This window comes from Eucalyptus grandis, chromosome 9 (genome assembly GCF_016545825.1).
Source record: "Eucalyptus grandis isolate ANBG69807.140 chromosome 9, ASM1654582v1, whole genome shotgun sequence".
Taxonomy (NCBI): Eukaryota; Viridiplantae; Streptophyta; class Magnoliopsida; order Myrtales; family Myrtaceae; genus Eucalyptus; species Eucalyptus grandis.
The window spans coordinates 30,370,698-30,384,246 of NC_052620.1; the positions used below are offsets into that span (position 1 = coordinate 30,370,698).

At 38.0% G+C, this 13,549-nt stretch overlaps 1 protein-coding gene across 1 annotated transcript; it reads left to right on the top strand.

The window, feature by feature from the left end:
- The first annotated feature begins 11,179 nt into the window (after positions 1 to 11,179).
- LOC104450886 (transcription factor MYB77) lies at positions 11,180 to 13,104 on the top strand. The gene is made up of 2 exons (XM_010065597.3): positions 11,180 to 11,636; positions 12,088 to 13,104. The coding sequence occupies exons 1-2, from the start codon at positions 11,447 to 11,449 to the stop codon at positions 12,828 to 12,830; spliced, it is 933 nt and encodes a 310-aa protein (XP_010063899.1). The 5' UTR covers positions 11,180 to 11,446; the 3' UTR covers positions 12,831 to 13,104.
- The last annotated feature ends 445 nt before the right edge of the window (positions 13,105 to 13,549 follow it).

A 13,549-nucleotide genomic window follows, 5' to 3' on the forward strand; every position in this document is an offset into this window, starting at 1 on the left:
CTTGTCTTGAACCACCCGTGCTAATTGCTGTTGTTGGAAGTATGGTTGAGGATCATGATCATGGTGTCAATCTTGAATGTGATTTGATTGATTCTTCTAATCTATGACTGATTTAGCATTTGAAAAGTGATGATCTTGTATATAGGAAATATTATTTGTATATTATTTCCTGCCTTTTTTTTTATTTCTATTCTTACACTATAAATACATAAATATACTTGTATACAATGAGATAGATCAATACAAAGCATTCTACTTCCAAATTTTTTTCGTTTCTATCATGGTATAAGAGCATTTTTTCCTGGCCTAGCTTTTGCATTTTTTCAAAATTGCCTCGTTCCTTTTTTTTTGTGGTGTTGTTGCAAACTTCCATCCTGCAAAACAAAACAAAACAAAAAAGCCAAGTTGGAATTTGATTTCTTGAGCCATGATGAAGAACAAGAATGCTGGCTCATCAGAGGAAATGCCTCAGGATCAAACTCCATTATCGTCTGTTCAAATTGATCCGAATGAATAGGAGAATTCCATCACAATCCAAAAGATCCTCAAATTATAGTCAATCTTGCTCCTGGTTCAATTCAAATGCATTGGCCCCCATTTCCTTGGTATCATGTTCAAGGTCAATGGGCCACCAAACCAGGACAAGCGTGGGCCCAACATGACCCATATGGAGAGGAGAGCTCCTCTAGTTTTGGACCTCAGCCCAATAGAGAAGGTCTGAATCCTACTGCCCATGAAGATGACCCGAACCAAGAGGTGGATCGGAGGGATCTGAATCTAGGTCAGAGGGATCCAAATCTGGGTCACAGATTTGGGTCCATACTGGGTCAAGGGCCAAATCCCTACAAATTTTTTGGACCCTGTTTCATGTCGTACGCATTTCTTGTTGGCACTGGTGATCACCCCGAACCTGGCAACCCTCTCTTCACATTGTCGGCAAATGGCCCTGAAAATTGAAGTTTATCCAGCTGCAGCTCACCAAATCGGAATCTTACAGCACTTGGACTCAGGACCTCCGATGAGCTATTGTCACCAAGGACAAAGATAATTTCCTTGATGGCACTATCCCTTTCCTGGCCAACAAGCGTCTCCAATAGCTTTGGTGCAAGTGCAACTAGCTGTTCTAGAGCTGAATCAGCAATTGCTTGGCTCCGGACGTTGCTGCCGGCTTGCCACCAATAGAAGACTTGAAGAAGTATTGGGAGAGCATCCATGAGATGCATGGGCGCCTGAATTGCGCCAAACTCTTCAGCATCACCCAAGCAATTTCAGAGTTGAAGGAGGGGAACCTTTTGGTTACCTCTTGCTTCAACAAGCTCTCCGCTTTGTGGAATGAACTTGAAGCGGCGGAGGAGTGGCTTGAGGGCCCGGAGAGCACTCTCAGACAATATAGAGAAATAAAAGAAAGAGAAAATGCCATAAGTTTCTTACTAATTCTTAATGAGTCGTATTCGGCCTTTCGTTCGCAAATCATGGTGATGGACCCATCCTTGTCGCTTGGCCGAATCTTTCAGCTAGTAGTCTAGGAGAAGAACTAGAAGCTTATGGCGGTGGAGTACCTTGAGTAGGCAAAGGAATGAGTCTTGTTGCATGTCTGGACGATGTATCTTCAAGGGAGATCTCCAGTGGACTCACTAATGGTTCTGGAAATCAAGAGGGAGGAGGAATGACTGCGGCTGTGAAGAGGACATAAGGAAACCCTAGGTCTACTATGATGGATGGCCTAGATCATGGTGTGGGATTGGACAGCCAAGATCAGCATGATAGATCCAATGGCTGGGATCAGCACGCTGGATCCAATAGTCACCGACTCTTTATTGTGATGGATCTCGATTTTTCCTAACAATTGTTGAAGACTATATTCATGCCACATGGGTATACCTTATACAATCAAAAAGTCAAACATTTACTTATATTTCAAATTTCTTTTCCTTGGTCCAAAATCAATTCGATAAATTTATACAACGAATTTGTACAGATAATGGGTGTGAATTCTTCACTTCTGATTGCATAATTTTTTTTGTCTTCTCATGGAATACTCCACAAAAACTCTTGTACTTATACTCCTTAAGAAAATGGCATTGTTGAGCGCAAACATAAACATCTTCTAGATGTAACTCGTGCCCTAAAATATCAAGCCTCAATTCCTGAAACTTTTCAAGGAGATTGTGTGGTCACAGCTGTCTATTTGATTAATCATATGCTTACTTGAATTCTTGATGAAAAAACTCCTTATGAAATGCCTTATAACAAACAACCAGAAAATAATCATTTCAGGGTATTTGGTTGTCTGTGTTATGGAACGATTATGGGCCATCGGGATAAAATGAGTCCATGTGCCACTCACTGTATTTTCATGCGATATCCTCTTCTTTAGAAAGGATACCGGGTTATGGAAATTTTTACAAGGAATTTTTTTATAAGCATGGATATCATATTCCCTGAAGACACTTTTCCTGTCAAGGAAATGATACCCTCATCAAATTCATCACCATCAGAAGTCAGCATATTTTCTTGTCTGATGAAGATTTATCAATGGCGACACGATGTTTTCTTGTTGCACCAAAATCACCTGTGGTTGTCTCAAAGGAATATGTGCCTATTTCGAAGGAATCTTCATTCATAGAACTCCAATTCCATTTGTTGATGAAGTTATCTCAACATATTCCCCGACATCAATTGCATTAGAAAATATTTCTAAACCTTCCGCAATTCCGGAACAAAAATTGGTTAGGGAACCACGACGTTCTAGGTGGTATACCCATCTACCTACATGGACCAAGGATTATATCTATTTTGCCATGAGTACTCTAAGTACACAATATCCTATCTCCTCATATGTTTCATTTAGTCGTATATCGGAAGAACAAGAACCCTCTACATTTGTTGAAGTAGCACGTGACCCTTGATGGCAAAATGCAATGGAATCCGAACCCACTGCCTTAATGGAGAATCATACTTGGGATATTGTTCCACTACCCCAACATCGATAATCGATAGGTTGCAAATGGGTTTATAAAATCAAGTACAAAGCAGATGAACAGGTCAAGCGCTACAAGGCTTGTCTAGTTGTTAAAGGGTTCACTCAAAAAAAGTTTTGATTATCATGAAACCTTCTCCCTAGTTGCCAAAGAAGTTACTATTCGATCCTTTCTATCCATTACAGTTATTTGTAATTGGTCACTACATCAAATGGATGTCCATGATGCTTTCATTCATGGTGACGTGGATGAAGAAATTTATATGAACATTCCTCAAGAATTTCGCAGACAAGGAGAGTCTCTGGTATGTCGTCTTCGTAAATCCTTATATGAATTGAAACAAGCGTCTAGGCAATGGTATGCCAAGTTTATTGATGCATTAACCAATACGGGTTTTCAGCATTCCAAGCATGATTATGCCCTATTTACATGGACTACAAGGAATTCTTCAATTTATTTATTGATATATGTTGATGAAATTCTTGTCATGGGAAATAATGATTTTGATGTGGTGAAGTTCAAAGAGTATTTACATTCCACTTTTCACATCAAGGATTTGGGATCTCCCAAATATTTTCTTGGCATTGAAATTGCCCGGTAAGTCTTAGTCAAAAAAAGTTCATCTTGGAAATAATTTCATAAGTGGGACTATCGGGTTGCAAACTAGCTACTGTACCAATTGAACATAATGCCAAGCTGATAACTCATGCGTATGATCAGAGTCCTCCTTCATCCATTAAAGATCTATTACTAAAGGATCTATCAGAATATTAGTGACTTGTTAGAAAATTGATATATCTTACCATGACAAGACTTGATATATGCTATGTAGCGCAATACTTAGCCAGTTCATGCACAGTCTGAAACAGTCTCATATGAGCATAGCCCTAAAGGTTGTGAAATATTTGAAAGAATGTCTAGAACTTTGTGTATTCCTATCTCATGATTGCAGTATGAAGATGACAGCTTACTATGATACAAACTATGCTACTTGTCCGATGACTAGAAGATCCATGACCCGTTTCTGCATCAAATTGAGAAATTCACTAATCTCATGGAAGACGAAGAAACAGTCAACTATATCACTGTCATCAGCCGAATTTAAATATCGAGTCATGGCGAAAACTACCTGTGAATAGTTTGGATACGAGGATTACTCTCAAACTTTGGAGTATGGGTTAATGGCCCAGGAGAATCATTTTGTGACAATGATGTTGCACTCAAATTGGTAGCAAACCCAATTTTCATGAAAGAAAGAAGCACATGGAGGTTAATAGCCACTTCACTTGGGACAAGATTAAGGAAGGAATCCTTATGATAAAGGGAACTGGAACCACGAAATAGCCAGTGGATATCTTCACCAAACCATTATGCCAAAGGCAACATTCCTATCTATTGAGCAAGTTAGGTGCTCTCGACATATATAGACTAAGAGCACGTAGCTTGAGGGGAAGTATTGGAAATATGGTTGAGGATCATGATCATGGTGTCGATCTCGATTACGATATGATTGATTCATCTAATCTGTAACTAGTTTAGCATTTGGAAAGCGATAATCTTGTATATAGGAAATATTATTCGTATATTATTTCCCGCCTTTCTTTTATTTTTATTCTTACACTATAAATACATCAATGTACTTGTATACAATGAGATAGATCAATACAAAGCATTCTACTTCCAAATTTCTTTCGTTTCTATTAGCTGTCATTGATCACGAGGATTTCTCACTTATCACTATGAGCATTTGTTGCGTGTCTTTGCCTTCATGTTTGTCGCAAAGGGTGTTGCCTTGCTACATAAGACGCAACATGATGATCCACATCTGTCTTAGCAATTGATGTACATGGATTTACTGAGCTTTAAGAATTCCATGAACATATGATGTCGCATGAAGTGATTGGAGAGACCTATTGCATTGACACAAGAAAAAATCTGATACCCTTTATCCAGAGAGATTACTAAGGAAGAGTACAAGTCTTACATGCAACCATATTCCCTCAAAAGTTTTGGTAATAACACTAATTACTCCATATCACATCATGTTCATTATATGAGATTTCTTCAGGCTAACACTCTCACACGTGCACCTTTCAACCCTTGCCCTTTGGGCATGGCTGAACCTCTTGTATCCTTTTGCGTCACCAATTTACCTTAGTTTAAATCTCCATCTTGACATGGCCAAGTTTTTTGTCGAGTGTTGGTAGGGAAGATTTGTCATTCAAACTTAACCTCCATCGTCATGGCACATCCAAATTCAGCGTGAAGCTGGAATTACCATACTTCAATATATATTGGGAGCAACCCATTGATTAATTATCAGCTCTGATATCACTTGTTGAATTGATGCAACAAAAACTCAGAACCCTTCATCTATGAAGAGCACCAATGGAGAGCTCAAGTTTGGGGTCATCAGCATATTCGGTTAGACCCATTTTTATTAAAAAAAATTAAAATAATGAGTGATGAACTTGTTTTTGCCTAAAATATGGGTACAGGTATTTAAAGACCAAATGAAGTCAGCGACTGTTGAATGAAATAAGAAAATTATAAACCTCTAGTGTGAATGGAATCAAAGGATGTCATGATCATCGACCAAAAAGAGAACAAAAAAGTAATTATATCGTCATGAATCATTGGTGTTTGCAACAAGTGGAAATTAGGGTAAAATCATTTCCCTTCTTGGATTCTCATTTCTAATTATTAATGTCTTAGTCATCCTTCCCTTATCTTATCCAAAGTTTGGACCTTACGGACCGGAGCACCTCATCGATAGCATATGAAAATCGATAAATAAAGACAAAAGACACATGGGAAGGAGAAATTTGATCTTTCAGTTGCTTTCAGTTCCAAGTCATTGTCCATTATGCTAGGAAAACAAATTTGCTAGTGACCCTAGGTGGAATTAATCATGAGAAATAGTTTAAATATATGCTAATTTTGGGGATAATTGTCCAAAAAGTCTTAAACCTATTGTACGGCCAATTCAATCGTAAATATTTTGATTATTTACCAATATAGCTCTTCCAACTAATTTTGGCCAGAAATCATTATCATGTCTATTACCATCAGCAAATTCTGCCCAAAATTGACAAGAAAAACTATATTGTCAAATTATCTTTGAACTAAAGACACAGCTTAATTTTTTTTTTTTTTTTGGTAAAATGGACACAGCTTAAAAGTTTTGGACTGAATCAGCCATTGTTTAGGTTTTCTTGGACAATTTTCCCAACTAAATTGGATTTTTTTGAAGTGACATTAGCCTCATCTATATCTATATCTTAAATTAGACTAGCTTCTTCTAAGCTTACGTGATGGGGCTGTTGGGCTGCACAAGATTAGCAAAACTAGTTTTGCACTTGGGCTATGAGCTAACCTAATCCAGCCCATGACGTAAAAATCTGCCCCAATGTACCCTATTTGATTAACTTAAGATGTTATTTGTACCTTTGTAGTCATCATAATCTACGGAATCATATTATACTCGACTTAAAACGAATTGCGCTAGGGCTCAACTTATATAAACAGTATTTTATCGGTGTATCTACTCAACTAAAGGTTACAACAATTTTTCTCGTAGATATCACTCGTGATATAGGAAAATTAACACATTTTATATTATACTCATTTAATACCAATTCACTGTTTCTCAAGTCATTTATGTACTTTCGAAATCATCATATGGGAAGACAATGGGCTTTCTCTCATGGAAAAGTATGTCATCTATCTAAAATGTCAATTGCAGTGGTGTCCCGAACTAATTAGAAAAATTGCTAATAATTCTTGGAAAAGGTAATAGTATTTGGCTGCTCAAGTACGGATTTAAAAAAAAAAATTCAGATGTTTCTTATTTGAAAAATATGAGTGGTTGAAAAAACGGAGGTGACGTGTTGGTGAATGGGTGATATCAAGAAAAGTATATGAACCCGCTCAATTTGCAAATTTGGCCAAAATCGAGTAGGTATGAAGCGTTCACTTTATCTCATCGCCCTTTGAGTCAAAGAAGACCTAGCCAAACGTGCTCCAATAGGCTCAAACTCGTACAAAGAAACAAAAAACCAAAGTCCTCGCGGGTGGAGGAAGTAATGGCACGTGGTCAACCCATTGAAATCTGTTTTCATTGCATAGAAAATGCCAAAAACCATACCTAAATCTTCATCTATACGTCGCTAACGGATCCCTTATTTTGAAAATACGTATCGGCACCCTCATTTTAGTGTAATTTTCCATCCATTTACGATTTCGTTATTTATATTTCAAATACACCATCGGCACCCTCATTTTAGTGTAATTTTCCATCCATTTACGATTCGTTATTTATATTTCAAATACACCATCCCTCCCTCTCTCTCTCTCTCTCTCTCTCTCTCTCTCTCTCTCTCTCTCTCTCTCTGAAACTCCCTTCCTTGAGCTCAAGGCTAGCCATGGGAGCTCGAGGCTTGAATGTTGAGATACTACTGTGATTGTTGAGATACAAATAAGTTTTCCATTTCCATTGGATAGTTGATGTGCTGTAGAGTAGTTAATGTAAGTTTCCGAGTGAATGTAACTCTGACTGGATATGTTGATGAGTTCGGACTTAGACTTTCTTTTTGGCGATTTCTCTAGGTGGTATCAGATTTTGCTATGTGTTCTCAGCACTAAGCTTCTGCCCAATCCGCTAGCTCTCTCCAACCACCAAATTACCAAATGGAGTGTTCACGTTGGTGGCTGAACCGAAAGTGATGAGCTTAAGTGAAGATAAGGAAGGATTGCAAAGTGCTACTCATTAAATTGATTCCCTCTTTTAGGGGCTTATTACTGAAATTCAAACCAACTTCACCTATTCGCCGTGTCACACACTCCTTTTAATCTTCTACTTGAGCTTCAACTTGGTTCGAGGTCAAAATCGTTCCAGGCAACATCGTCCAACCATCACACAATTTCTCAAGAAACACCAGATTCGACCTTCCGCTAGATATGGTTCGTCTTCGTTTTGTCTCTAAAGTAACGCACGGTCTGAGCTCGAGGACATGGTCGCGGCGAGCTCCATTTTCCAGGTCGACATTGGAGGAGAGGTTCGAGACAACAAACGCGGTGGCTAGCGGCGGGGAATGATGGTGGTAGACTTAGGTTGAGAGCTTGAGTGCGTGGGTTGCGTGAAGCTAGAGTGTTTGAGACTTTTGTACGAGGGAGAGCATGCAAGTTGTTCTAGTGTAGCTGAGGTATGAACGAATAGTTTGAAATACATACATACATACATACATACATACATATATATATATATATATGTATATATATTTAGGTATTTTCCAACTGAAAGAATGGAGTTGCTTAAATAATATATTAATATTGACTTTCTTTTTTCTAACAATGATTGTTCGGGACTTTTTGAGTGTGGCAGTATTCCCGTTACGCACTAGATAATTATTGGAGACACTTAGGTTTGTGCTTTTGAGGATTGCTCTTACTAAAGGAATGCAGAAGTATGGCGATTCAAAATCTAGATCTTGGGTGAGAAAGACAAACAAGACCAGATGTATCAGATGCGTGTGAGAAGTATCTACCTCTTAGGGGGTTCAGAATTGCAGTCAGCTGTTTTCATGAAATTTAAATGTCAAACCTCTTTTGTTTGACGCTCCATCTGAATGGAAGTAGGGGAAGAAAGGCCGACATGACTTATTGCTATTCATTTTCTGGAGTGGTGTACTTCCACGGCAGATTTTTGACTAGTAATCTAAAGATTTATAATTGTCGTGACATCTATTGATGTCATTGGCTGCTAGTGGAAAGTTGATTCCTTTTTATTTATTTATTCCAGAGAATAATGTTCCTTTACGAGTTAGCTGAAATATCAGCCATCTTCTCTTTTAACATCAAAACTAGTTAGACAAAAAACCTTGCGTAATGTCAATTTTCGTGACTTTTTGAAATTAAACCGCATTTACATTTAACAATTGGAGCTTCTGAGAAATTTCCAGTGGGATTATGATACGGAACAAGAAAAGGAGAACTCGATATTCGATTCTTTTAGGACTCTAATTTCCTTTATCTAATAAACTGATTTCTTGTTTTTTCCGTTGGTGTTTTGCTCACTTGGCGCCAAGTTAGCATTACGTGTCACTCTCTATCATGTATGTAGTGCCATGTCACTAACTAATCTGAAAGTTTAGTTAGAAGAGCTGACTGAAGGATTTGATTGCACAAATTGAAAAAAAAAAAATCAGAGAATTTGATTGCACAATATGGAACTTAGAGGGCTAAATCACACAAGCTTTAAAAGTTAAAGGAATTGATCGAAGAAATTTAAAGTTAGAGTATCAGACCTCATCGGTGCTGAAATTTAAAAGTATTAAATCTATACTTAACTCTTTATTTCATGACGAGAAAGCCTACAACTTTCGCTAGATAATTTTTGCCCACTATGAATATTCAGAGATGCAAACCAAAACCCAGATGAAGCTACCAGCATATAAGATCTTTTACACTTGATGGTAAAGGGAATCAAACTTGTGTCATGTCTCTAAGTATATGTTACCAATTCCGTTCCTCAACCACCAAAATCAACCACATAGGGTTCAATTAATAAGATGCCTTAGAATTTTCATCAATGCTCTCGTCTAATATAGTTTTACTTTTTTAAGTAAATTGATAGTTGTCTCACAACGTCAACCACAGTTGTAGACGATCAATCTTCGTGCAAATGTCATCGTCCAGTTTAAAAAGAAAAGAAAAGAAGAAGATAAAAATAACAACGCAAAATAAACAGCTTTTTAGGGAGAATAAGACGATTGACCAATATTTTGTAGATTCATTGTCCAATTGGAAAAAATTTCTTCGAAACAATTACGTTTTCAGGAGCGCACAAAATGACATCCTAACGAACTTAGGTTTGAAAAAACTCGAATAAATTTCACGCAAGATCGAAAAGCTGTCAGATAAATTTATTGTCTTTAGGTACGAAAACAGAAATCAATTGAATAATCGGTCAGTTCATCAATTAACAAGCATATGACAATTAAAACCCCATTTTCAAGTAACAAAAAAGTAGTTTTTCCAATTTTTATAAATCATTTAATCTGTTCTTTCAGATGGAATTAATAACCACCTAAATAATCATGGTCTTGGAGGCCTCTTTGGATATGACCAGTAGAGAACATTTTCATATTTTCATTATTCACGGATTTTCCATCAATATAAGCAACTAGACATGCAAATAATAACACAATTGGAGGCGATTTGGCATTATAGAAAGCATTCACCAAAGTCAGCTTCAACTTGAAAAACTTAAATTGCCTTATATACAAAGAGAAATGCATCCTTTAAGGGTAAAAATACCCCTAGACATTTCTAGCATCAGAAGATTACCATGCTGCCCTAAGAAACTATCTTCACTTGGCAATTCAAGAAAGGATGCATGACCACAGGCCAAAGCAAACACCTTACGAAGCACATCATAAACATGGCAAGATATAGAATCGTTTCCATCAGAGAGAGTTATCTTCACATTTAATCAACATACGATGCAACATCCATCTTAGAGTGTATGCAGGTAACAACTAAAACCTTATCAAAGTTTCCTTCAATGGTGCTTGAACACGCTTATCTGATTCAACGTTCCATATGAACTCTTTGCAATTGGAAGAATGAGGAGCCAAAGACGGCAAGCTGGTTTTTGTTGGGTATATTTGATATGGTAAGGTTTGAGCTGTATTTACTTTGGAGGCAAACTGCTTAAAACTCAATTGAACGCAAATAGTACTCATGGCCTCGGACTATCAACTACCCCTCTAGAAGGACAATGCATAACATTATTGAATGTCTAGATATGGAGATATATGGCATCCATCAAACTTTCGTAATAACATAAATGGTAGGCAATATTCAATCAAATCTCATTAACCATTTAATTTCATATGCATTAATGTGGATACTGTTAAGCAAATTTGAAATTTGCTCTTTTTGGCTCTCCATTTATACCTTTTTGTGAGGAAAGTTATCAGAAGGAAAATAATCTCAATCCACCAAGTGCTATAAATTTAGGATCCATCTTAATGAAAGGAATTAGGAAAGCAGTCTCCGCACTAGGAGAAATGTCTCTTTTACAGAAAAAAGACCTAGAAAACTCATGCTCAAATAACTATTTAGGTTGCTGATTTAACTTAGCACCATTGTCTTTGAGAGAGAGAGAGAGAGAGAGAGAGAGAGAGAGAGAGATAGAAAATTAGTTCATGGGCTACTGACATGAAAGAAAGGGTCAGTGCTTCTACAGTTATTAACGCATAAGCTATAGGCTTGATTTGTCTTGCAGAACCAACAAAAGTGACTTCTCATCCACAACCCTAAACCAACCCACTTTTTATTATTCGTCTATTGGTGAAGATCTTTTCTTCTGTTCTCTCCCTATATATCTTCTTCAGGGTTTCTCTCGATCATCATTTGGCTCTATAGAAGTTCTGGTGGTTTGTAATTCAGCGCTACTTGGAATGGATAGATCGATGGACAATTCCAGACCTAACAAATTGGGTGGCGGCGGCAGCGGTTCTGGAGATGAGGGTAAAGCTTGCACTCGCGGACACTGGAGACCTGCTGAGGATGAAAAACTCCGGCAACTTGTCAGGCAATATGGAGCGCATAACTGGAACGCGATAGCTGAAAAGCTTCAAGGAAGATCGGGTATATCAAAATCCTGTGTCTAATGTATTTTCTCTCGAAACTTCATACTTTTATGTTTGGTGACTGGATAATATCATTTTCAGTCCTGACTGTCGAATAACCACCTTGGACCAACTCCAGCATTCTTTTCGAGCATCTTGAATTCTCCGAACAAGGGAATATATGAACTAATCAATTGGAAACTTAATGACAAAACGATTGGGAATAAATCGATCGCATCTCTAATTTTTCTCATCCTTTTTCCAAATGCGTGCATATGTACCATTACTACCAATTATGTTTTGAAGTTTTGTGCAATCAGATTGATTGATATTTGAGACAAAAGGGTTAAGATCATAAGAATACTTGTTTACAGATTCAAGGCCCTGCACATACATTGTTCACTTACCTTATAGAATAAACTGAATTGTTAACCCTTACCGGGGGGTTCATGTTTCATTGTCTTAAATAGGCAAGAGTTGCAGGTTGAGGTGGTTCAATCAGCTGGACCCAAGAATCAACAGAAGGCCTTTCACAGAGGATGAAGAAGAACGGCTTTTGGCAGCACATCGCGTTCACGGAAACAGGTGGGCACTGATAGCTCGACTGTTTCCAGGTCGAACTGATAATGCCGTGAAGAATCACTGGCATGTCATAATGGCCAGAAAGCAAAGGGAGGAATCAAGGTTATTGCCTAGTTATAAGAGGAGCTACCAAGATTCTCTCATTGATTTCAAGGGTTTGCATGGAATTGGGAAATCGGCATTCGTTGTGCAGCCTAGCTCTAATTACGGGTTGGAAAAGAAGCAAGATAGACATTTCGATTCTTCTTTGCTTCCTTGGAAATTTGCCCCATCTGTGTCTGCGGCGATGGCTCCGCCGGCATCCTTCTTGGTGGGACTCGCCCGAGGAGAAAAGAGAGACTATAGCGCTTCTGGGTTTTGTGATTGCACCTGGGAGAGCTATCAATCCTTGAACAATAATTTGCCAAGCTATGCTGCGCTAGCCCTTCCGAATTACGCAAGTCCCCTAAAGTATCCGAGACATGGAAATGACTATGAAGCAACCCAAATGATCAGAAAAAACGACGGGGATCCCCGTGATAGTCTGGCAAACGCGAATATGATGGCTGCTGGGCAAGGAGGAGGAAATGAATCGATCGTGCGCAAAGATGTTCCCTTCATTGATTTTCTTGGGGTAGGAATCACATCTTGATGATTATATTACTGAAATTAGCTGTAGCTCCTAGCTAAATTATGACGGTTTTGTTCATTGAAAACGTTACGTAGATGAGAGCCCTTACTCTGTCTTCGGAAGTCATATTCTGGGTAGCATGGAAAGGAATAGTCGAGCTTAGTGCTGGAGATCATTTTACTATAATACTTTATTTTTATTTTTATTTGGAGGGGCATGGTTTTCCCGGAAAATATCATGTTTCAGTTTAGTTTCATGGGAAAATCGAATGGATTCTTTCAGCGTTTTCCACCAATTTTGGCCAAAGTTCTTGGCAACCTACGAGCTTCTTTGTGTGTCCATGTGACCATCCTTGCTTAAGTACGGTATTTTTTTTGTCCTATTATAATAAAGGCATACCATCAAAGTGCTCAACAACCTTCAAAAAAAAAAAAAAAGAAGACAAAGTCTGCTAACTGAAATTATTTAAAAAGCTTTTTAGATATGTTCCTGCATTTGGTGGAGGTTTCCTTTCAAGTGGTTAGTATCTGCACTTCCCTATTGCTTATGAATAATGGTGAAATCGTGGTCAAGAACAGATAAAGGGAAAATCAAATCAATGTTGAGAAGCAGTTACATACTTGCAGCTTTGGTTGACGTATGTACTGGTAAGACAGCATGAACGTCGCCCTCAAGGCCTGCCATTTAGTTTATGTTGGATTTGGACGATATTAGCAACACACCCATGATGGGTCGACACC

Excerpts from the sequence above, each read along its gene's own strand:
- LOC104450886 (XM_010065597.3), top strand. The coding sequence starts at position 11,447 with ATGGATAGATCGATGGACAATTCCAGACCTAACAAATTGGGTGGCGGC. Across the intron at positions 11,637-12,087 it reads AAAGCTTCAAGGAAGATCGG|GCAAGAGTTGCAGGTTGAGG; the intron begins GTATATCAAAAT and ends TGTCTTAAATAG.